General features: G+C 43.7%; 1 protein-coding gene across 1 annotated transcript; it reads right to left on the bottom strand.

Annotated features, from left to right (window-relative positions):
* On the bottom strand, window positions 1-26,354 carry nptna (neuroplastin a; the record flags this gene model as incomplete). Its single annotated transcript, XM_080847070.1, has 8 exons — window positions 1-61; window positions 692-713; window positions 4,667-4,940; window positions 5,766-5,899; window positions 10,131-10,225; window positions 12,686-12,860; window positions 15,176-15,523; window positions 26,279-26,354. 8 exons carry the CDS (start codon window positions 26,352-26,354, stop codon window positions 1-3), a joined length of 1,185 nt encoding a protein of 394 aa, XP_080703196.1.
* Between the last annotated feature and the right edge of the window lie 341 nt (window positions 26,355-26,695).

Here is a 26,695-nt window from a genome sequence, read left to right on the forward strand (position 1 = left end):
TCAGTTGGTGTTTCTCTGGCGTACATTCTTGTCTTTGTGGTTGTTGGTGGAGTTGGTTTTCCTGAAGAGGAGAGGGAGACAACGCAAGAACCAATCAGAATGAGGAGGAAGGAGAAGGCCACTAAAACCGACTAGACAAGACTAGAGTATACTAGAGTACACTATAATAGAACTAGACTAGAGTACACTATAATAGAACTAGACTAGAGTACACTATAATAGAACTAGACTAGAGTACACTATAATAGAACTAGACTAGAGTACACTATAATAGAACTAGACTAGACTGGAGTGCACTAAAATAGAACTGGACTAGAAAAGACTGCAATACACTATAATATAATAGAAAAACAATAAAGTGGAAATAGGACTCTATGCAATATGTTTAATTAACATAAATTCTCCTTCAGACAGACAATAAGGAAAAGATGTAGAAACCCCTCTAAGATATCCAAATAAATCTGGTCCATTTCAGACACAGCAGGTGAACAGGCGAAGTGCTCGAGCCACTCCAACAGATGCTGAGCCCTTCACACAGATCACTGATGGATCCTAATCTTTCTACAGAAGTGCTCTTAGAGTAACCATTACAGGCACAGCGCCGCACACACAGATGGGAAACTTCATTGCCGAGCATGATGGGTAAGCGTTATGCCCAGAGAGGCAGGAACTGAAGATAATAAACACTCACATTGGTCCTGCTGGTTCATCATCTTCAGCAAGAATGGGAGGAAAGACATTGAAGTGTTAGTTGGTGTTTAAGAGTATAGTATGAGCACACACAGGTGGATCAAGTCATTCCTCTCTTGACTGTACATTATGGAGATGTGGACTTAATGAGGCCATGCACTGTCTCAGAACACAAGTGGGTCCCATGCACACACACACACACACACACACACAAACACACATACACACACATACAGACACACACATATATACACACACACACAGACACACACACATACACACACAGACACACACATATATAATACACACACATACATACACACACACACACATACGAACACACACACACACATACACACACACACACACACACACACACACACACACACACACACACACACACATACACACACACACACACACAAACACACACAAACACACACACACACGTCAGGGCAAACGGTCAGACTGAAACAGACGCTGGTCACTGCAGCACGCAAGGGCAGGACAGAGCGGGAAGGGGGAGCAGGGAGGGGAGGGGGGGGGCAGGAGGCGGCCATGACACCACTTAGCCCCCTGCCATCATGGCACAGAATAATTTGCCATGACGACCAGCGAAACACACAGTCACAACACACAGATCCAAACTAGACCAACCCACCATCACTCAGGGGCATTGCATAGAGAGTCTAGTGCTGGATCCAGGTTTTATCCACTTCCTGTCTGAATGAGTCATGTCTACCAATGCCAGGGGAGTTATTGTGAGAATGACTCATACTCACAAGTAAACAAATAAATAAACACTGTAATGACAGGAAATCTGCTTTGAATGAAGCCCATATCCAGAAATGAATACAAGTGAAAGATTCTAACATTGTATGAATGGCAGCTTCGTGGTAGAGGTAGGTAGAGAAGCCGTTTAGAAATCAGAAGGTTGCTAGTTCGATTCCCTGTCGAAGCGTCCTTGAGCAAGACACTGAACCCCTAATTGCTCCTGATGTGCAGTGTGCCATCAATGTAAAATGTGTATACATCCTTGTATAAAAGCGCCTGCTAAATATAAATGTAGATTTATCATAATCTAAGAGAAGGTTAGGCTGTCATCCTGTAGGCTAATGCTGCACAGAAGAGAAGATAAAAGTTCCCAATGCTGTCTTCATACAGTATGTTTGAAACAGTACATGGGCCTTTGTGACTTCGCTATGTAGAGATTCACATGTGCATTCATTCATTTGTTGTGGGATATGGCATGTTGTGGGTTAGGGGATGTTGTGACGCCTCTTTGCTAGCTTGGGGCATGTGCGCAATCGAAAAGTCTCTCCGCAGTTAGGTGACTCTCCGACATCATTACTTTCATGGCGACCCTTTAAGCATTACGGAAGTATGTAGGCCATGTATGAACACGTACTGTAAATCACTACCGCAGAGAGGCTTTTCGACCATTCTGTAGTTCTTTCATGGACATAAAAGCGGAGTGAACTTATCAACTATAATCAGCACTTGCACTGGTACACATTAAAGCAGCACTGGTACACTTTAAAACACTTGCAGTGTTACACTTTAAAACAGTGCTTCCACTGGTACACTTTAAAGCAGCACTGGTAACCTTTAAAACAGTGCTTGTACTGGTAGACTTAAAACAGCACTGGTACACTTTAAAGCAGAAGTGGTACTCTTTTAAACACCTTAAAGCATGACTGATAAACTTTAACACAGCGCTTGCATTGTTATACTTTAAAGCAGCGCTTGCACTGGTACACTTTAAAACAGTTGCAGTGGTATCGTTCCATTCTCAAAACTCTGGTACCACGGTACTTTTTCAGTATCGGTATGCCATGCAACAATAGAAGGGATAACAGTCTTGTCGACACAATGTTCATTACAGGCCATTTTCTCATGCTGCTCCAAATACAAGCAGGAGATTAAACAGATATGACTGAAGGGGTAGAAATAACAGCTTGAAGTTGAATGCAAACATGTTTAAAAACGTTCTGTATAGAAATACATTTGTTGACTGAATACACGCTTAAAGGGTGTTTCTCTGTGGAAATAACAGTGTTTTGAACGTAAACATGTTTAAATGTTTTCAGTAATCCACGTCAGCGTGTGTGACTAAAACACCTCGGTGAGCACCACACGATCCAGCCGCCCCCCTGCTACGGGGCTCTACAGCTCGGCCACACACGTGTGTGTGTGTGACAAACGACTGTGTGTGTGTGTGTGACGAGAGTGTCACCCAATGGGCGGTGTGAGCCGCTAGACGTCATTTCTTCTCCAGTCAACAGAAAATGCCCGTGTAATGACAGTTAATGAGGACATGTTGAGAGAAAGCCCAGCTGAGGTCAAACGTGGGGGCATGCAGTTCTCACTTACCACAGACGCAGAGCATTCGGGAGAGAGGGAAGAAACATGGTGGAACAGAGTTCGTTAAAGCTTCCTTTTATTAAAAGCTTCCTTTCACTTAGCTTCCTTTCCCCATCAGCCTATCAGTCTACAGGAAACTCAAACAGCTCTAGTGCTAACTATGCTCAGGTAAGACCAGGCTGTGTGTACTGAACATTACCAAACACAATACTCACATTCTCCAAAACGGTAACCTTCCTAACTGCTGATTAGCTTAGCTGTGTGTGAACTGAACATTACTGAACACAATACTCACATTCTCCGAAACAGTTACCTGCCTTAATACTGAATAATGTTTCACAATCACTCAGTGGCTCTAAGGTGTTCTATTCTACTTTACCAGGTGTACAAGTTCTTTAGTAAATATCTAAATGTATAAATGTGATTAGGTCGTTTCCTTATGTTCAGTGTACTAGTGTTGTACCATTGAGGGAGTAGGTGAAAGAGAGAGAGAGAGAGAGAGAGAGAGAGAGAGAAAGAAAGAAAGAAAGAAAGCAAAGAGAGAGAGAGAGAAAGAAATGGTTCCTAGTGAAGTTCTATTCCCGCTGCTCGGGATCAGGTGAACTCCCTGAACAGACATAAATAATGAACGCAGCTCTTCTGTCCTACCTGTGTGCTGTGCACACACACCTCATAAATATCACATCAGGGCTGTTAATCCCTACAACATGGGTCCTGCTGTGTGTGTGTGTGTGTGTGTGTGTGTGTGTGTGTGTGTGTGTGTGTGTGTGTGTGTGTGTGTGTGTGTGTGTGTGTGTGTGTGTGTGTGTGTGTGTGTGTGTGTGTGTGTTTGTGTGTGTGTGTGTGTGTGTGTGTGCGTGTGTGTGTGTGTGTGTGTGTGTGTGTGTTAGAGAGAGAGAAAGAGAGACTGTTTGGTTCTAAATTATTGAGTGGGATTATTGAACAGTATCAAATGACGAGGGACATTTTTGCATTGATCTTGCCCTGAGAGGCAACTATGAGGAAGAGGAAGGCCAGGTGAGTGTGTGTGAAGGCCAGCACTCTGAGGCAAACACACTTGTTTCTGTTTCTGAGATTGACACTCATTTCTGACACACACACACACACACACACATGTCTGATTTTGGGAGTAATCAAACAATCTAGTACATCCCTGATCTTCCCTACAGGGATGAGCAGCTGTAGTTTACAGAGATTAACACAATTGTGTGTGATTTTGTTATTAAAACAGTATTGTGTGATTTTGTTATGAAAACACTATTGTGTGATTTTGTTATGAAAACACTATTGTGTGATTTTGTTATGAACACCTTATTGTGTGATTTTGTGTGACTCTGCTCCTGTTAGCAAGAAACCCTCTAACCACTGAGGTATATAACCACACACGCTACACGCTAATTATACCGACCCAGGGCTAATTATATGGAGATAATGGTCAGAAGCATTAAGTTAAAATTACCTTAAACTACTATGATTGTTACACCCACAAAGGTTAAACTACTTCCATCACAGCCTACAGCCTGAAAAACATACACCCAGTTTTCTGTTCCATAAACCAGCCACACTCTTCGTCATCATCATCATCATCATCATTGCATGAGTGGAGGCTCACCGTCAGCCACATCGTCGGGCTTCTTGCGCTTCTCGTAGATGACGATGATGAGCACGAGCACGATGATCTCGGCCAGCACTCCCAGAGCGGGCCACAGGGGGGCGAGGTAGCTGCGAACGCGCAGCACTGACGTCATGGTGGTGGTGCCCATGGCGTTGGTGGCGTTGCACTGGTACTCGCCGGGGTCGCCGGAAATGTCCAGGTTAATGATGCTCAGCTCCGTGTAGTTGTCCTTATTACTGATGAAGAACCGGCCAGTGGTGTTATCAATGTCCTGCAGAGGAGGAGAAGGAGCCGGGGGAGGAGGAGAGAGGGAGAAGAGAGGGAGAGAGAGAGAGAGAGGAAGAGAGAGGGAGAGGGAAAGAGATGATAGAGAGAAGAAAGAGATAGAGAGAGAGAGAGGGAGAGGGGGAGGGAAAGAGATGATAGAGAGAAGAAAGAGATAGAGAGATAGAGAGAAAAGAGAGAGAGGGAGAAGAGAGAGAGGGAGAGAGATGATAGAGAGATAGACAGATAGAGAGAGAGAGAGAGAGAAAAGAGAGTGGGAGAGAGGAGAGATGATAGAGAGAACAGAGAGAGAGAGACAAGAGAGAGAGGAGAGATGAGAGAGAGAAAAGAAAGGGGTGGAATAAGAGGGAAGGAGAGACAGAGAGAGAAGAAGAACAGGAGAAGATAAAAGAGAGAGAGAGAGGAAGAATTGGAGGAGAGAGAAGAGAGAAAGAGAGGAAGAATGATAGGAGAAAGGAGAGAGAGAGGAGGAGAAGGAAAGCAGAGGCATGAGGTGAAAGTGGGAGGAGCTAAATACTCGTGTGAATCACATATTATTGCCCACAGCACAGCAGCTATTTCCATACACACGCACACGCACACACACACACACACACACACACACAAACACACAAGCACACACATGCACTCACACACACACACACACACACACACTCACACACTCACACACACAGCAGTTATTTCTATGCATTGTGTATTATTCAGGAGGGGAGAAAAGGTTAACACATGTATTAGCACACAAGGCCTTTACCTAACCCGAAACACACACACACACACACACACACACACACACACACACACACAGACGTACCAGGGGGAGGTCGTTGTCCAGCTTGCGCCAGGTCCAGATGGGGTGTGGGTATCCCACGGACTTACAGTAGAGCACGGCCTGTTGACCCTCGTTCTTATTCTCACTGCGCTTGTGCCCCGTGATGTCAGGGGCAGCTGGAGGACACACACACACACACACTCATCAGCACATCTCACGGATATGCACTTATCACACACTCATATATATGTTCACTCATACACCCTACACACTATGCACTAAACAAACATGTATACACACGTACAACAATGCGTACCATTAAGAGCTTAAATATATATAAGTATAAGTTTATATTTATCTCACATGTATATGATAACAACCTCACAATATATTTAATACACAGAGATAAACACATGGTGTGGATGCTGAAGAATGCTGTGACAAATTAACCTAATGAAACCTGTACATACTCCAGCTAATGCTGCTGGTGTATTTCAATTAAAATACTAAGTAAATAACAATACAAATATAAGTGTGTTGGAAAAGGCCAACAAGACCAAGATCCCGTCATTTTGTTTATTATTGTTAATTGTTTAAAAGTGTATTTATAGACTGAGTTCAACAGAAACAGACTCTACAGTGACAGTGAGAGTTTGGCTCTGCACATGCTACTTTTGATGACATCAAAATTAAAAATTCATAGCAGTTTCATGACTATTTTAAGATGGCACAGCCTTGGGGAGTGAGAATCTGGAACTCCTGTGCAATGAGGAATAATTTAGAGAGCCTCTGAAACTGGCTCTAAGACTGAGCCTCTGAGACTGATACTGAGTCTGTGCCACTGAGACTATGACTGAGACTGAGACTCCGAAACTGAGACTTAGACAGAGAAACTGAGACTGAGACTCTGAGACTGAAACTCTGAAACTGAGACTGAGACTGACTCACTTTACTGCTCCTTTATGCTGTTAATGTACTAAGATGCTGAGTCACTTTACTGTTACTTTATGCTGTTAATGTACTAAGATGCTGAGTCACTTTACTGTTCCTTTATGCTGTTAATGTGCTGAGTCACTTTACTGTTACTTTATGCTGTTAATGTACTAAGATGCTGAGTCACTTTACTGTTCCTTTATGCTTTTAATGTGCTGAGTCACTTTACTGTTACTTTATGCTGTTAATGTGCTGAGATGGGGAGTCTACAATCAGTCACTCCTGAGGCTAATAAAACAGAGGAAGCTAAACTTCAAACCGACAACATGAGAGGCGTCAGTGATCCCCATCATCCTATTACCATATCATTCACCAAAATAAACAAGATCTACAACCTACAAAACTCCTCTATATAAACAATTTAGAATTAAAACGTTTCAAACACAATGATTAACTTGTGTATTCGGTAAAAACTCAGGGAATCCCAATCACGGTAATGTCATGCCTTGTTCCATACGTTTGAGAACACAGCACATTTGAGGACACGAGATCGAGGGTTAGAGCGCGACACGGAGAGAGGGAGATAAAGAAAATGAGACACATGAAGAGATAGGAAGAGAGAAACAGGTGGACACAGAGACAAGATGAGAGAAGGAGGGAGAGGATGAGAGATATAGAGAGAGGGAGAGGGAGAGTGAGAGACATAGATAGAGCGATAGACAGAGACAGATAGAGCTAAAAAAGAGAGAGACTGGGGGAGATAGAGAGAGGATGAAAGAGGGAGATAGAGGGAGAGAGAGAGAGAGAGAGAGGGAGAGAGAGGGGGGCTGGTAGCAGATTCAGCGCAGGAGGCATAATCCCCCCTCCTCAGACTGAGCTCCATCTGCTCCTACAGAGCTGCAGGCCTCACACACACACACACACACACACACACACACACACACACACACCCACACACAAACACACACACACTCACAAGCACACGCACACTCACACTGACACCTACACATGCACACGCACACTCACACACACACACACACACACACGCACTCACACACACACACACACACACAGACACACCAAAGCATCCATTCACATACAGAGATACAGAAAGCTGTGTTTACACAGGAAAACCTCAAAAGCTCCATTAGGAAAAGGATTAAGATTACCCACAATTCTGACCGAAGGCAGTTAAACATAACAACACAAAACTTCAGGTCTCCCACTACATTCTAGTATTGCTAATTCCACCGGCTAATTTAGAAATACTATATTTCAGTGGTACTCATTGGCAGTAACCACTAGAAAAAAGTAACAGATACCAAGGCAAAGGCAGTGGAAAGCAGAGCAGTGGCCAATATGCCAAAGATGAAGTGAATACATAACAAAATGTAATAACAAATCACATTTCCCTTTCTGGGGTTTCAGTGTAGAGTAGGGTCACTAAACGCAGTATAAATGTGCAGTATAAATGTAGATGTGTGATGGCACAAACTGCAGCCATGACCATGTCCTGTCTGCCCTCTCACCCCTGTAGTGGTCCGCTGATACTAAATAATACATCATTTCGTGATCATTAGTGGGTAAGCAGTAGAACTTATATATGGGATAAAATGGGATTTTTATTTTATTTAATTTTTAGATTTTTGTCAATGTTATGTTTGATATATGGGCCATTCTACCGAATTGGTGCAAAGTCAGGTCGGAAATATTTGGATTTTTTTTATGTTTTATTCCCAAAACTTTGTCCGTATGTATATTGTACCATATCTAAAGTACACTTATCTAGTAAAAGAACAGTCAATTTTTATATTGTATTTTCAGAATGTGTTGGAATGTTTTTCCTCTTCCAAAAATTGTCACTACCGAAACATCACATTTACTATAGTAAAAAAGTATTATTATTGACCTGTTCAGATTGTGTTTCCTTCCCTTCTCTGAAGAGTATTTTTACAAATATTTCTTGAAGGTTTTCACAATGAAATCCATAAAAATGAATTTTTTACCAAATTTTCAAGTTCAATTTATACAATTCATCAAAATCTAAGTGCAATATTTCTTTGTAAAATGCTAAATACTGATCATATTGATTCCAGAGTTGTTCATTGATGAAATTGAACATACATTAATCCAATCAGTATCATAACATTTTAGTTGATTACTCAATATACTTAATTTTTTACAAAACATCCTGTGTTTCGGTAGTGCTGCACTGTTTCGGTAGTGACATCCAGTGTTTCGGTAGTGACTGCACTGTTGGATGGATGTTCATTTCTCTCCCAAAATCTTCCAAAAGGTGCTCTGGGCCGCCCTTTAGTCCACACAACACATTTATTTAAAAATTATGGGATTGAACTACTTACCAATTCATTTTGTCACTACTGAAATCATCAGGTCACTACCATATGTTTCGGTAGTGACTGTTTCGGTAGGGACAATTCTAGCTAACTTTAAGCATAAATAAAGAATTCTAACAAGCACACGGCATGCAAACACATCTTTGAAGAGGTGAACACACATACAAACATAAGATTTTCCATGAAACCCCAAAAGGTTTACTTAATTGAAGAAAACATGCGTTTCGGTAGTGACAATTCTTAAGGTTACACGTCGATTTTCAGACTTTGGAACACATTTATATAAAAACTATGGGATTTAGCTACTTACCATTCAACCATGAGGGTCAGAGATGCAGTGTCACTGCATGGTCAAAAATGCAGAGTCGTGGCTAAAACACAGGCTCAGCCAATGGACTAAAACTCTTGTGTTTCGGTAGTGACATGAAAACTAGGGACATGATTTTTTGAGTATAGAAAATTGATTTAAAAATTAAACCCACAATAAATCTAAATATTCCAAGTTCTGTTTCAACCCAATCATAAAGATCTTTGAAATTAAATCATTGAAAAAAATCTAAAAAAATTGAAAAGTGTTATTTAAAGGCATTGAAATTTAGATGTCAGGGTTGGGGACAGCTACTTCCCAATAGAAAGTACCCTATAAATGATGATTTTGTATATATTTAGCTTATCACTATCTCATGTAATGCATTGGGTTTATATAGACCATAACATTTTCTAATTAAATATCTATGCCTAAATACCTAATTGTTTTGTAAATAGTTTTTATTGTTGAGGGACTGCATATTACACGAATTCGGTAGAATGGCCCATATACGTTAATGCCTTTTTTAAACCAGGAGGTAACGAGTAGGGCGCGAACAGTGACACGAGGAACAGAGGCAAAGACAGAGACTGGGAAAACAAAAGCATATGAGCAACTAAGTAAGTTAATTAAAGCAAATGGCAATGTGAACGAAAACACAAAACCGTGACACTGACTACACCAAGTCAACTAGCACTCAACTGGTAGAGCAGTGTGCTAACAACTCCTTTGATATCCAGGGAGTGCACACACTGACGACACTGTGCTGTAAATTACTACAGAGTGCAGTCGGGGCTCAGAGCCTCTTACCTTTGATCTCGATGGTGGCGTTGGCTGGCGGGGTCTGGGTGAAGGTGAAGACACACATGTACTCTCCTGCATCGTCTGCTCTGGGCTTGTTCAGTCTGCACACAAACACATACAGTAACTCACACAAATACTCACCCAGTAACTCACACAAACACCAGTAACTCACACAAACACACATCCAGTATGTAACACAAACACACATCCAGTATGGCACACAAACACACATCCAGTAACTCACACAAAAAAACATCCAGAATTTCAAACAAACACACATCCTGTATCTCACACAAACACACATCCTGTATCTCACACAAACACACATCCAGCATCTCAAACAAACACACATCCAATATCTCACACAAACACACATCCAGCATCTCACACAAACACACTTCCAATATCTCACACAAACACACATCCAATATCTCACACAAACACACATCCAGCATCTCACACAAACACACTTCCAATATCTCACACAAACACACATCCAGTAACTCACACAAACACACATCCAGAATCTCAAACAAACACACATCCAGTAACTCACACAAACACACATCCAGAATCTCACACAAACACACATCCTGTATCTCACACAAACACACATCCAATACCTCACACAAACACACATCCAATATCTCACACAAACACACATCCAGAATCTCAAACAAACACACATCCAATATCTCAAACAAACACACATCCAATATCTCACACAAACACACATCCTGTATCTCACACAAACACACATCCAGAATCTCAAACAAACACACATCCAATAACTCACACAAACACACATCCAGAATCTCAAACAAACACACATCCAATATCTCACACAAACAAACATCCAGTAACTCACACCAACACACATCCAGTAACTCACACAGTCACACATCCAGTAACTCACACAAACACACATCCTGTATCTCACACAAACAAACATCCAGAATCTCAAACAAACACACATCCTGTATCTCACACAAACACACATCCAGTATCTCACACAAACACACATCCAATACCTCACACAAACACACATCCAGTATCTCACACAAACACACATCCAATACCTCACACAAACACACTTCCAATATCTCACACAAACACACATCCTGTATCTCACACAAACACACATCCAATACCTCACACAAACACACTTCCAATATCTCACACAAACACACATCCAGTAACTCACACAAACACACATCCAGTAACTCACACAAACACACATCCTGTATCTCACACAAACACACATCCTGTATCTCACACAAACACACATCCAGAATCTCACACAAACACTCATCCTGTATCTCACACAAACAAACATCCAGAATCTCACACAAACACTCATCCTGTATCTCACACAAACAAACATCCAGAATCTCACACAAACACACATCCTGTATCTCACACAAACACACATCCAGAATCTCACACAAACACTCATCCTGTATCTCACACAAACAAACATCCTGTATCTCACACAAACACACATCCAGAATCTCACACAAACACTCATCCTGTATCTCACACAAACAAACATCCAGTGTCTCACACTCAGTATTATATAGCAGCTATCACATCATCCCCTTTATGATAACAATAAATAACCTCCACATCACACAGCTTCACTACTCATCACAACTTTTCCCAATACATTCTCACGTGACTCATTGTCATGTGACAAGTGACGTATTTATCACACATGAGGATCTTGACAGTTTGTGGCCAGTAGTTCTTCCCTGAATCTAAATGTACGGGTGTACATCTGCTTGAGCTGTTGATCTGTGTCTGCTTGAGTTTGTCCCTACAGCTCTTTGTTCTAGCAACATTTCCAGCTAATCTCTTTAAGGTAGTCTATACAAACCCCCGGGTGTCTCTTTTAGGAAGTCTGTAAGGATCAAAGTTAAAGTGTGTCTTTTTGAGTTAGTCCTTGTGGGTCCTGGTTTAAGTGTGTCCAGCCAATCTGTTTGAGTTAGTCCTTGTGGGTCCTGGTTTAAGTATTTGTGGTCAGAGTTTGTGGCCAGAGTGTTTTGGCTCTGATGAGATTAGGAGTCGGACTGAAGAATTAGCTACACACTTGTGACAGATGACTAACACGTCTAGGGAGTGAAGAACTAAAACCCTGCTGCTCTATGAGAGCTGAGGCAGGGGGAAGTTAATGCTAAACAGGAAGATACAAGAAAACACAGAACGAAAAAGGGATCATCTAGAATAAGCTAATGACACATCGATTTTGAGTATGCCTTTTTAAAACGAGAAGATTAATATTATTAATGAAAATAAAAAATGCTTCGCTTTTGGGAGGGCCTGACATTTCACACATGAAGGGTCCCAAATGACAGTTCTGCTGCAGGAACTCTGTCTTCATAACATCATAGATGAGAGAGAACTGGTGTGTGAGAGGGCACAGGTGTGTGAGAGGGCACAGGTGTGTGAGAGGGCACAGGTGTGTGAGAGGGCACAGGTGTGTAAGAGAGCACAGGTGTGTAAGAGAGCACAGGTGTGAGAGAGAGCACAGGTGTGAGAGAGAGCACAGGTGTGTGTCATACTTGAACTCCGTGGTTTTGGTGGGCTGGCGCGTTCCTTCCACCTCCTCGCCGTTCTTCATCCAGTAGCTGTCGAAGTGTGTGTTGTGTGTGGACGTCAGGTTGCACTGCAGCGTGACGGCGGGGCTGTGCACTTCCTTCAGCAGGATCAGGTGATCAGATGCGTCAATGGTGGGCTCTGGAAACAGGGAAGCATTAATCAGTGAGGAGCAGTGGTGTAGTGGTCCCTGGAGAAGTGGGTATACTGTCATTTTTTTAAGCAGTCCATACAGCACAGGATAAACGCCCTGTTTTGAGAAGTGGGTACATGGAATGCTGACTGAAAAATAAGTGGGTATACTCCGTGTACCTGCGTATACCCTGGACTACACCACTGGTGAGGAGCGAGGGGAGGTGAGGGGAGGGAGAGGAGGGACGAACGGACGAGCTGAGGCACAGGTGCCTGCCTTTATTGCTTTTAGGAGGTGATGACCTCCTCCCAATAATGTACCAGCAATCCATATCTTCAGTATCAACCCGTTACCATCTGACAATGCCTCAACTCAGATCTGACACACAACTAAATCAACTAAATTAACATTAAGACAACATGCTCTTTACCGACCTGGGTTATCATCTATTATTCTTAAGGTTTTTTAGCCAGGACGGCATAATGCACATCTATAACGCACTGTAGCTGATCAGGCAGGCTGTCAGTGTTGTGCAAGTTGTGAGTTTAATATGCTGGTGGTCAGGGGAGCAGTTTCAAGGCTTCCAATTAACCATAAAGCCAAGGTCACTGGAGATAGTACCATACAATCTAATTTAGGACTGTTACACACCGGTCACACGTACGCGTTGGAATGCGTTGATGCGTCAGGGTTAACGGATCCCAATTCACGTTGAATGAGGTGACGTCATCCTTTTGCCGAACTGAACGGAGCCACAATTCAGTTCGGCAAAAGGATGACGACACGATCCGTTAACCCTGACGCATCAACGCATTCCAACGCGTACGTGTGACCGGTGTGTTACGGTCACTGGGGCTAGTACCACACAATCTAATCTAGGACTGTCAGTCAGAGCCTCAGGTGACTTTACGCATACAAAGCGTTTATGTTTTACACAGAGGAAATGCTGCCATAAGGAACATTTAGACTAATGTATGTGTTCTAGATGAGAAAGGGAGAGGCAGGGAAAGACATACAGTTAAGTTTGTGATCTCAGACTGATAGAATTTCTCAGCAAATGTTTTGTGTGTTGGTCATGCGAGTGTGTGTGAGTGTTGTGGCTCGTGCGTGTTTTAGAGAGGAAGTTAACCAGTGTATGTTGCTGTAGGCCAAGCAACAGCTCGGAGAGGCCAGCAGATGTGACATTTCTTCACTCTTCTTGACAGTGTGTATATTTGAGTGTGTGTGTGTGTATGTGTGTTTGTGAGTGTGTGTGACATTTCTTCACTCTTCTTGACAGTGTGTATATTTGAGTGTGTGTGTGTGTATGTGTGTTTGTGAGTGTGTGTGACAGTTCTTCACTCTTCTTGACAGTGTGTATATTTGAGTGTGTGTGTGTGTATGTGTGTTTGTGAGTGTGTGTGACATTTCTTCACTCTTCTTGACAGCGTGTATATGTGAGAGTGTGTGTGTGTATATGTGTGTTTGTGAGTGTGTGTGACATTTCTCCACTCTTCTTGACAGCAGCAGCGACAGATTAAGACAGCCGGCTGGGAGGGTGTAATTATTTAGCCTCCTCCTCTGGGCAGTGAAGGAGACAGGTTTATGATGGATGTGTGTGCATGTGTGTGTGCGCATGTTTATGTGTGTGTGTGTGTGTGTGTGTCTGTGTGTGTGTGTGTGTGTGAATACATGTGTGTATGTGTGTGTGAGTGTGTGTATGTGTGTGTGTGTGTGTGAGTACATGTGTGTATGTGTGTTAGTGTGTCTGTGTGCACGTGTGTATGTGTGTGATGTGTGTGTGGTGTGTGTGTGTGTGTGTGTGTGTGTATCTGTATGTATGTGTGTGCGTGGGCTGTTATCTCTAAGAGGCTATTAGGAGATCTAACCCTCACAGACGTAGTACACAGAGAATAAACAAATGTAAATGTAGCTAAGACAAAAGGGGGGGGAGTATTGGGTGGGGGGGGGTTGAGGCTCCACTTCACAGACCTGTTGCACACTATGATTTGACAGAGGGCTGTAGAATGTTGCCAGTATAGGGCATGGGGATGCCATGGTGATGCCACAGGTGAAAGGTAGCTCCTGTTATCTCCATGAGGCCACCAGGGGGCGCTCCACATCATAGACTCACTCTTCAGGATTGTAAATGAAGGCATAACAGGGGATGGGGTGTAGGTGGAGTCTAATGCCGCTATCTCTACTGGACACTAGGTGGCGCTCCTCCTCATAGACTCACTCTTCAGGATTGTAAATGAAGGCATAACAGGGGATGGGGTTTAGGTGGAGTCTAATGCCGCTATCTCTACTGGACACTAGGTGGCGCTCCACCTCCCAGACTCACTCTCCAGGACCGTGACTGTGGCCTGGGCTCGGATCCAGGTGCTGGAGGGGTTCTGCCGCAGGTCGTTGCGGCGCGGGTCGTTACTGGCACGACACTCGTACGTTCCGGAATCGTCGAGGCTGACGCGCGTGACGGCGAGCACGCTGACGGCGTTGACTCCGTACGCCGTGTTGAACGACACGCGCCGCTTGCGGGCGCCGTCCCACAGCTGCTGGAACGAGTCGGCCCGGTTCACCTCGGCGTACCACCACTGGATCTCGGGGGTGGGGCTGCCCACCACGTCACAGTACAGCTCAAACGTGTCCCCCGTCAGCTTGGTCTCAGACAGGGGCGATTTCACAAACCCCGCTGTTCCCAGGGGGGGGGGCAGAAGGCCAGCATGCAGGGGCAAGAGAGGTGGGGCAAGAGAGGTGGGGCAAGAGAGGTGGGGCAAGAGAGGTGGGGCAAGAGAGGTGGGGCAAGAGAGGCCAAAAAAGAAGGACAAAGAAAAGGGTCGAGGGTGGAAAACAATTAAAAGAAAAAAAGATTAACAGAAATATGGAACAACATGGAACAAAAGATTAACAGAAATATAAAACATGGAACAAAAGATTAACAGAAATATAAAACATGGAACAAAAGATTAACAGAAATATAAAACATGGAACAAAAGATTAACAGAAATATAAAACATGGAACAAAAGGTAACAGAAATATAAAACATGGAACAAAAGATTAACAGAAATATGGAACAACATGGAACAAAAGATTAACAGAAATATAAAACATGGAACAAAAGATTAACAGAAATATAAAACATGGAACAAAAGATTAACAGAAATATAAAACATGGAACAAAAGATTAACAGAAATATAAAACATGGAACAAAAGGTAACAGAAATATAAAACATGGAACAAAAGATTAACAGAAATATAAAACATGGAACAAAAGGTAACAGAAATATAAAACATGGAACAAAAGGTAACAGAAATATAAAACATGGAACAAAAGATTAACAGATATATACAACATGGAACAAAAGGTAACAGAAAACACACCAGAACAATAAGCAGACAGAAAGCAAAGATACTCATGCTAGAATGACATTTGTCAGACAGAACAGAAATATGGACAACTGATAAATAACGAAAAGTGTGAAAGGGAGAGAACGTATATATTACCCCCACCCCAACTCATATATTACCCAAACCGATTTATTCCCCCGACCCATACCCATATATTACCCCCACCCCAACCCATACCCATATATTAGCCCGACCCCAACCCATATATTCCCCCAATCCATACCCATATCGGATTACCCTGACCCATACAAATATATTACCCCGACGCATATATTACCCCGACCCATACCCATATATTACCCACACCCATATATTAACCTGACCCATGTATTACCCCGACCCATATATGCCGAACAAGATGCCAGTGCTTGCACAAGAATGCCAGAGGTTTGCCCCGTCTGATTTCATCACATCCTGTCTGGCTTCTGTGAGATATTGTGCAGAGCTGCAGTATGCGTAGGATGCCCTGGCTGGTTCCCTCTTGAGCAGGTGGTTTGGGCTGGAAGTGAAACCTTGTCACAGTGTGTGTGTGTGTGTGTGTGTGTGTGTGTGTGTGTGTGTGTGTGTGTGTGTGTGTGTGTGTGTGTGTGTGTGTGTGTGCGTGTGTGTGTGTGTGTGTGTGTGCGTGTGTGTGTGTGTGTGTGTGTGTGTGTGTGTGTGTGTGTGTGTGTGTGTGTGTGTGTGTGAGTGTGTGTGTGTGTGTGTGTGTGTGTGTGTGTATGTGTGTCACACAGTTCAAGTGCTGAGGTGTTGAGTCACTGAAACATTCACTGGCATTTGCAGCTGAAAGGAAGAGAGGTGGGAATTTGAAGACAACCATGAGCTGTTACTTCCTGTCTGATCAACCCGTCTGTTAACGCCATCTAAATATGCATTAGGATGCCTGTAATACAACGGCCAAGCAGCATTACTCATACACACACACACAAACACAAACATACACACACACCCAATCACACACACGGACACAGTCTCATATACACCCAAAAACACACACAGAGACACAGCCACACACACTCTCACACATACACAGTCTCATCCACAATCTCTCACGCTCACACACAAACACACACACAAATTCTCTCTCTCTCTCACAAACACACACACTATCTCCCTCAAACACCCTCACACAGCATTTCTAATGATTTGTAACAGCAGCATTTGGCATATTCCCAAGGTCAGTTTCTCCATGGCAACCATTTCAGATCTGAACAATCATGAAACCACTACCAGACCACTACCAGACCTCTACCAGACCACCCAGACCACTACCAGACCAGTACCAGACCAGTACCAATGCAATACCAGACCACCCAGACCACTACCAGACCACCCAGACCACTACCAGACCACCCAGACCACTACCAGACCACTACCAGACCACCCAGACCACTACCACACAACTAAAACCAACATTTCATCAAACTACCAGACCACTACCAGACCAATACCAGACCACCCAGACCACTACCAGACCACTACCAGACCACTACCAGACCACTACCAAACCACTACCAGACCACCCAGACCACTACCAGACCACCCAGACCACTACCAGACCACCCAGACCACTACCAGACCAGTACCAGACCACTACCAGACCACTACCAGACCACTACCACACAACTACCAGACCACTACCAGACCACTACCAGACCACCCAGACCAGTACCAGACCACTACCAGACCACTACCAGACCAGTACCAGACCACCCAGACCACTACCAGACCACTACCAGACCACCCAGACCAGTACCAGACCACTACCAGACCACTACCAGACCACCCAGACCACTACCAGACCAGTCCCAGACCACTACCAGACCACTACCAGACCACTACCAGACCACTACCACACAACTACCAGACCACTACCAGACCACTACCAGACCACTACCACACAACTACCAGACCACTACCAGACCACTACCAGACCACCCAGACCAGTACCAGACCACTACCAGACCACTACCAGACCAATACCAGACCACTACCAGACCACTACCAGACCACCCAGACCACTACCAGACCAGTCCCAGACCACTACCAGACCACTACCAGACCACTACCACACAACTACCAGACCACTACCAGACCAATACCAGACCACCCAGACCACTACCAGACCAGTACCAGACCACTACCACACCACTACCAGACCACCCAGACCAGTACCAGACCACTACCAGACCACTACCAGACCTCTACCAGACCACTACCAGACCACCCAGACCACTACCAGACCACTACCAGACCACTACCAGACCTCTACCAGACCACTACCAGACCAGTCCCAGACCACTACCAGACCTTTACCAGACCAGTAACAGACCACTACCAGACCACTACCAAACCACTACCAGACCTCTACCAGACCAGTACCAGACCACTACCAGACCACTACCAGACCTCTACCAGACCAGTACCAGACCACTACCAGACCAGTCCCAGACCACTACCAGACCACTACCAGACCACTACCACACCACTACCAAACCACTACCAGACCTCTACCAGACCACTACCAGACCTCTACCAGACCACTACCAGACCTCTACCAGACCACTACCAGACCACTACCAGACCTCTACCAGACCACTACCAGACCTCTACCAGACCACTACCAGACCACTACCAGACCACCCAGACCAGTACCAGACCACTACCAGACCACTACCAGACCAGTACCAACGCAATACCAGACCAGTACCAGACCAGTACCAGACCACTACCAGACCACTACCAGACCTCTACCAGACCAGTACCACACCACTACCAGACCACTACCAGACCACTACCAGACCAGTACCAACGCAATACCAGACCACTACCAGACCACTACCAGACCAGTACCAACGCAATACCAGACCACTACCAGACCACTACCAGACCAGTACCAACGCAATACCAGACCACTACCAGACCAGTACCAGACCACTACCAGACCACTACCAGACCTCTACCAGACCACTACCAGACCACTACCAGACCACTACCAACGCAATACCAGACCAGTACCAGACCAGTACCAGACCACTACCAGACCACTACCAGACCACTACCAGACCACTACCAGACCTCTACCAGACCTCTACCAGACCATGACCACACCACTACCACACCACTACCAATGCAATACCAGACCAGTAGTATCAGAGCAGCATCAGGCTTTCTGCTTAACTGGTATAGACTGTACTAACTGTGCTCTGTCCTCTGGGATGGTGTGGGCGCACAGTGATGGATGCATTCCGTTTCCATAGAGACAGGCCAAGCAGGCGCTTATATACTGTAGTACTGTGAGTAAAAGTGCTAACTGAGCCGTCACAACCCACACACATCTGCCTCCTACACACACATACACACACACTTTCACACTCAATAACACAGACAAGCTCAACAATATGTGCTCAGAGTGAGCCTCCATGATTTAGAAGCAGGCCTAACAGCTCAGTACAGACACTTCTTATAATGCTTAACAATGTTTTGGGAGTAACAATCATCATTTAATCATTCAACTATCAGTGAGCTTCTCAAAGTCAAAGTCAAAGTCAGTTTTATTATCACACAGCAGGACCCACACCACCACACACATGCATTTGGCGGCGACATAGGACACACACACACAAGCATGCTGATGAGACGCCGGTGAAATTGTCCTTCTGCTTTTAACCCAATCATGTCAGTAGTTTTCCATAAAGGACTAACATGGCTAGCGCAAACCCTGTGGGGCTCAGATACCTTTCACCCAGGCACAGAGAGCAATCCAAACAGACACAAGGGTGAGGGTGTAACAAAAAAAATGGGAATGTCTTGTGTGCTGTGGTGTGATCGGATGTGTCTCCTGCTAGGCCAGAGGACCAGTGTGTGTGTGTTGTGTGTGTGTGTGTGTGTGTGTGTGTGTGTGTGTGTGTGTGTGTGTGTGTGTGTGTGTGTGTGTGTGTGTGTGTGTGTGTGTGTGTGTGTGTATGCTAGGCCAGAGGAGAGAGGCCTTCACACACCATCCGTTCCCCCCGGTCCTGATGCGGTTCGGGGGGGAGAGAAACATATCGCCGTGGCACCGGAGCTCCTCGGGTCGGCTGCCGATGACTTATGTGGACTAGAGGCCACAGATCGATGAAATGCAACCCAAACAAAGAAACACAATTCCCTCCAATCACTAGAAACACCAACAGGCCATCAGGGTTTTCTCATCACACTATAAAGTCATACTCACCCAGCAAGCTGAGTGTGATAGTGGTACAGGAGGTAGTGAAGTCGTTAAGTAATCAGAAGGTTGCTAGTTCGACTCCCTGTCAAAGCGTTCTGAGCAAGACACTGAACCCCTAGATTGCTCCTCTGATGTGCAGTGTGCCATCAGTGTAAATGTAAAATGTGTATACATCCTTGTAAGTCGCTTTGGATAAAAGCGTCTGCTAAATGACTAAATGTAAATATCTTCATATAACTCTTATTTTACCATCACAAATAGCTAACAGCAATTAGGTGGCCATGTTTTGTTTCTCTGAATACAAGTATTACTTGATGAGCTAGCATATCCCATTACATATGTTCACCTAATCCTAATTCTCGGGCTGACCCTTCATACCTCATGGCAGCATCATATTAATGCATCAGAGTGCCATTCATCTCTGTCAGTGCTGGAGGTATAACACAAGTGTAAGAGTCATTGGAGCTCCCCTGCCCACCCTGCAGGACTTTCAAAAGGACCAGGGAACATAAACAGCTCTTGCACATGAGCTTGATGGCACCTCACAGCACTTTATTCAACATTTCTATTGTTGCACTACCTCCATTCCTATTTATGATCATACTGGTACTTTCTTGTATTGTTGTTCTGTCTTGTCCATTTGTTCTGTTCTATTTGTAATGCTCCAGCCTGCATGGAGAAAACCAATCCAAATTCCTAGTACCTGTGTACATGGCGAAACAAAGAAATTGAATTGAATTAAATTGAAACGGCAGGGGGAATCATGACAGATTTCTCACACCCTGGACACATCCATTTTCAGCTCTCTCCCTCCTGTAGGCGCTACACAACCCTGTATGCTAAAACTACCCTCATAAACACAAGAGCACTTTCCTTGCTCATGCAACCCCCTCATAAACACAAGAGCACTTTCCTTGCTCATGCTTCGCCCTCATAAACAGCTGACCAGCATCATCTCTATGCCAAAACTACTCCTGCTTCCTCAGTTATTACATCCTGCTTCACATCTACAAATACTGTCCCAAATGTGATGCACATTATTGTTGTTTGCAATACACTTACACTTTATGTATATTGTTTGTTTTATATAATCTGTATATTGCTTGTATATTGTGTCTTGTCTGTAAATAATCTGTATATTGCTTGTTTATCAAACATCAAGCGAGTGCAACACAAGACATAGCATGACAGCTGATAAGTAATTTTACATTTATTTGTAACTTAGTTGCACATTTAGTTATAAAAAATGAGGAGTTAAACATAAGCTCCTTTACTATATCACATCTGTCTGTCTGTGTTACCCTTAAACTCATAATTCCTGAGTTATGTTTGAATAATAAATACCATTACAGGAACTAGTTCCACAAAATCAGAGAATGCATGTGGTGTTGTAATAGTTTGTGCTGAAGACTAGTAATAGCAGTGATATTCCCTACACAACTATAGGTACAAAAACAACAACACTTGACCTAGTTATACTAGTTTGTGCTGAAGACTAGTAATAGCAGTGATATTCCCTACACAACCCTAGGTACAAAAACAAAACACTTGACCTCAGATCAAACGTGAAGAAAAAAAATGTCATTAGAGGAACTAGTCTTTGCATAAATTGCACAAAACTACAGAGCATACCTAGCCTGACGATGTCATACTCATAATTCTAGTCAGAATATGAGTCTGAGACCGGACCACTGGGCTGTGATTATGGGGCGTGTTTCAACGAACCAGGAAAGAAAATTCCTCTTCGCTGAATTGGATACCTAGAACCAATCAGAGCAACGTAGTATTATTACCATCTGATAGATTAAACTTTTACCTGATCCCGTAGGAAGGACGGCAAAAACATCTTTTCAATCGACAAATGCCTTGATCGCGTTTCTCTGTTCCTCTTTCAAAATGAATGCGCTGTCAATATCTGTTGAGATATGCCTGCTCACGTTACTTAATTAGCACTCAAGGCTAGAAGCTACCATTAGTTCTAATGTTTTTTTTGTCTACGCTGTTAGCATAACCTTTCAATAATGGTCTAGAGTGCATAAGTTAAGACCTACAATCCTAGGCAACATTGGTGTTGCGTATACACAACTAACCGAGTCAATGTAGACATAAAAAAAGTCGTGTAGATACCTTAAATCATATCAAATATGTCCCACTAAGCTCCCGAGACGGCGCCATCTTTGTTCGATGTATACCGGTATTCTATCTATGTCTGTCCATCAACGTATAAAGCCCGCCCTTACAATTTGAATGGTCAGATCCCTTTTCGGGGCCGTTTAAACCCTCCCAACTAGCTCGACTCCAGACTGAATCTCCCAGACAAAAAATGTTGTGGGCGGAGTTCAGGCTGGTATCCAGGCTAGAGCATACCAGTCTGCACCGAAGACTGTAAAGAAGTATGTAGTGATACCTTTACCGAGGGAGTTTGTCAAGAACTGCATAATAAAAGTTTGCGACATCTTGTGCCCTTATAAAAGGCAAGCATTTTTAAATGTGAGCCTGAGCAGAAACTCCGTTGATTGTGTATGTTTCTTCCATCATTTATGTAGCGTTACGTAGGCTAAGCTTGAGCATAAAACAGCCTCAGAGCAAATAGCGCTAATCCCTGATTGGTGTGATTGTGAACTCACTTTGACCTCTCATTATTTGATTCGCTTTGGTAAAAAGGAACGAGGGGCTTTACTAAATGAAATGGAGTAAAAAGTACGAATTTTCACTTTGAAATGTAGTGGAGTGAAAGTATAAAGTCTCACCAAATAGAAATACTTGAGTAAAGTACACATAGATATGTTACTTAAGTACAGGAACGAATTACATTTACTTTGTTACTGTCCACCACTGGTTGAATGTGTAATCTAATAAAATGAAAAAAAATGTACGCAAGATGAATTTATTTTGATACTTACCTGAAAGGGGACTGAGGTCGATGACTTTGTTACTTTGAAACATTTAATAAATAACATGTTATTTTATGTTTATGGTGAAAACTAGCAAGTCGACAACTTTCCTAACACAGCCAAACATCAAGCGAGTGCAACACAAGACATAGCATGACAGCTGATAAGTTATTACTGACTAGCCCAACAGAAAGAAGGCCAGCTCGGCATCTGACTTGCTCGATTAATTGTTCGATCTCTTGCTTAGTCACACGCTCTATTTCTATTCCTATCCTCCGACAACGTCTTCCTCGGTTTCTTCATCGCCTCTGCCTCAGAGGTCTCATGCCCTGTACCCCAAAGTTACATAGTGCAATACCAATACCATTCTCTGTATTACAAGTCCATGTACCACCAAAATTATTTTGAAGATGTTATTTACAGGTCAAATTGTTGAATAATGTTGCTTTAAAAGGGATTTTTTTATTTTTATTTTGTTCCATGCCCCCATCGCCTAGGGGATCCACGCTCTGGGTTCTTCTTCATTGATTGTCAATTGTTGTTGACACTATATAAATAAAATTGAATTGAACTGAACTGATTGAACTCTTAACTTAGTTTTTTTTTTTTTAAATCTGAGCTGGCGGGGAAAACTAACATACCGTAAGCTTTTATTTTCTCACATATTTCATCTTTACCTGACAATGTTGTTCCACAAAGAACATCTCTACTAGGGTTACAGCCCCAGTCAGAAGTGGACCACGGCACGCTTAATATTTCATGAGAAACTAGATCTTTGCCGATTGAGTGTCACAAGAAACAAGAAACCCTTCAGCATGTGTGTTCTCCCTGCTATCCTGAGTCTTTCTCTGAACCTGAACTTCCCTAAAAAAATTAGGAGAACAAGGAAACTTGTCCAGTTTCCCATTGCGCCCACGCGAGGGGTGTGTAAAAGCAAACTCGGGTATAAATAGTGCAGCTCTATCAGAGTGATGTCCCTGTTAAACGGCAGGGGCAATTAGCGCTGGCGGCACGCTAAGGAACATCTGGGGAAGGAATCTTCCCTGGAGCACAGCACTATGTCGACTTCTAATGAGTCCTTTATAGCATCTCTTTTAAGTTTTTGCAAAAGAGAAAAAAGGAATCAGACCCCAAATGTTTCTCAGAGCCGGTCAACAGTGTGTACATGACAGCTACTAAGACGTGCTGGTACACCTGTGTGTGGCTGCAGAACTGGCTCAGTAGAACACACACACACACACACACACACACACACACACACACACACACACACACACCTGACCTCGGTTAGCATCACCCACCCGAGGAAATTCATTCCAATCAGTCCCTATTTTAAAAAGCTGCACTCTATCTGTGGTGTGTGAAGCCACAGGGGGAGTTATGAAGACACGGCCCTGGCTCCACGCATGAGCGGCCATGAATGTATGTGCCTTCTGTCTGAACGAGGCCACACTGAAAGCCAGGCCTAGTTGACAAGAGCCTGTCCGCAACAGTACACTGACTGAGGTATCATCACAAAGAGCTATGCATACGGCTGATACCCCCACATAAACATTTAACAAATAATATTACGCACACACACACACACACACACACACACACACATGTACAATCACACGCGAACATCATCAATATAAGAGTTAAGCCGATACTAGCCTAACCTAGCCTCCAGAAAATGTTCCTTTGTGTGAAGTAGGAGCTAGATGGAGTTGCTGGGAAAAACTCAGGGGAGCAGGTACATGGTTGTCACACTGCCCACAGTCACAGAGAAGCAGATAACTACATTGAGAAGGCCTACAGGCATTCTTACACAGTCGCTGTCCCCAGTCCCACATCCTGTAGGGTACCACAAGCAGAGTCCTCTGGTTTTACGGCTTACCGCAGCAACCTTCTGTAATTTAGACTGAGTGAATTCATTATGAGTATTTTGAGAGATCAATGTCATGAAGCAGTGCAGCGCTGCGACTGTTAAGACTTTAACGGGTCCACTCACACAGGAGGACATTAACGTCAAGCAGCCCGCTGCTGCATCGGCGCTATTAATAGAAGCATGCAGCAGAGAGAACTGGCGCTATTTACAGCTCTGCAGGGACTAGTAATTCAGACCAGAATCTCATTCTATTAGACTCTACCAGCGTCGTTCCGAGCATACACGCGCACAGCTGGTAAAACACCAGAGAACCGACCCGCTTTTTGGTCCTGCGTGGAAAAAGGCTACAGGAATTATAATTAAATAAATAAATAAATAGCAGCACACGTCAAAAAGGTGGGAAACAAGTGCATTTTTGAGTCATCGGCGCTTTCGAGAAATAGCTGAGATTTCAGAATGTCAGGAGACGGTCGTATTTGTTTAGTTACATGATGCAAGGAAGGGTGCCCAATGCCTCGGTTTATTATCGTAACCTTCACCTGCGGAACCTGGTCAAGTCTGTCCTTGTCAAACGATGAGCGAGTCCCCCATCCGACAGCACTCCGCTTTCTCATCAATCACTCAGTAGCACAGAGCGAGCATCAAGTGATAAACGCTTGCCTCGCCGTTCAGCTTGCTTATAAGACAGCAAATATAATGGCAATTGTACGTTACACATATTAATTTTAATAATAGGCTAGCTACGCAACATTAGCTTAATGTTGCACATGGGACTGATTATATTTAAGTCTACATAATTCCATCGTCACCGTTCACCGATGACCCTGTATTGTAAGGCAAATATGAAATTCTTGCAAGCTTATTATTATGAAATCAGCAGTTTGAGCGCTTAACTAGGTTACGCTGAAGCTACTGAACGAGGGCGTCCCGGTGGCAGTCATCTCCACCCGTCATCCTAACCTGAAGGAATCTGTTTTTGCTATGCCTCCAACCTCAAACACGAAAAGAAAAAGATGAATCAATAGAATGTGTATTTCATGCACCAAAAGAAGCTGAATTTGCTTACCGTTCTGAGCAGACACCATGTGAAGCATCAAGGCTCCGAATATAATCGCCACCGGCTTTCCTTGACAGGACACCATTCTCGCGATCTGTGGCGAGCAGGTAGGCTATCTGGTGATATGGTACGTTTCAGAGATCAGTGGATTATATGACAGTACAACGTAAAATACAGGAAAACGTCAGATCGGCTCGAAAACCATGAATAAAATTCGCACCTTTATAAAATCGAGGCGGAGGATGCCACCTGGAGAAATTATGAACTGTTACCCGGTGTATCGCAGCGAAGGACTTACTTGAAGGAGCCACCTCTTTGCATTGCCCAAAAATCCCGCGAGATTACATCCTATTGCAAGTAAAGGTTTGCGAGACTTTGCGTGCCGTCCTCTCCTCCGTGATGGACGCACCAATCAATTGAGCTAAG

The sequence above is a fragment of the Sprattus sprattus genome, assembly GCF_963457725.1.
Source record: "Sprattus sprattus genome assembly, chromosome: 11".
Lineage (NCBI taxonomy): Eukaryota > Metazoa > Chordata > Actinopteri > Clupeiformes > Clupeidae > Sprattus > Sprattus sprattus.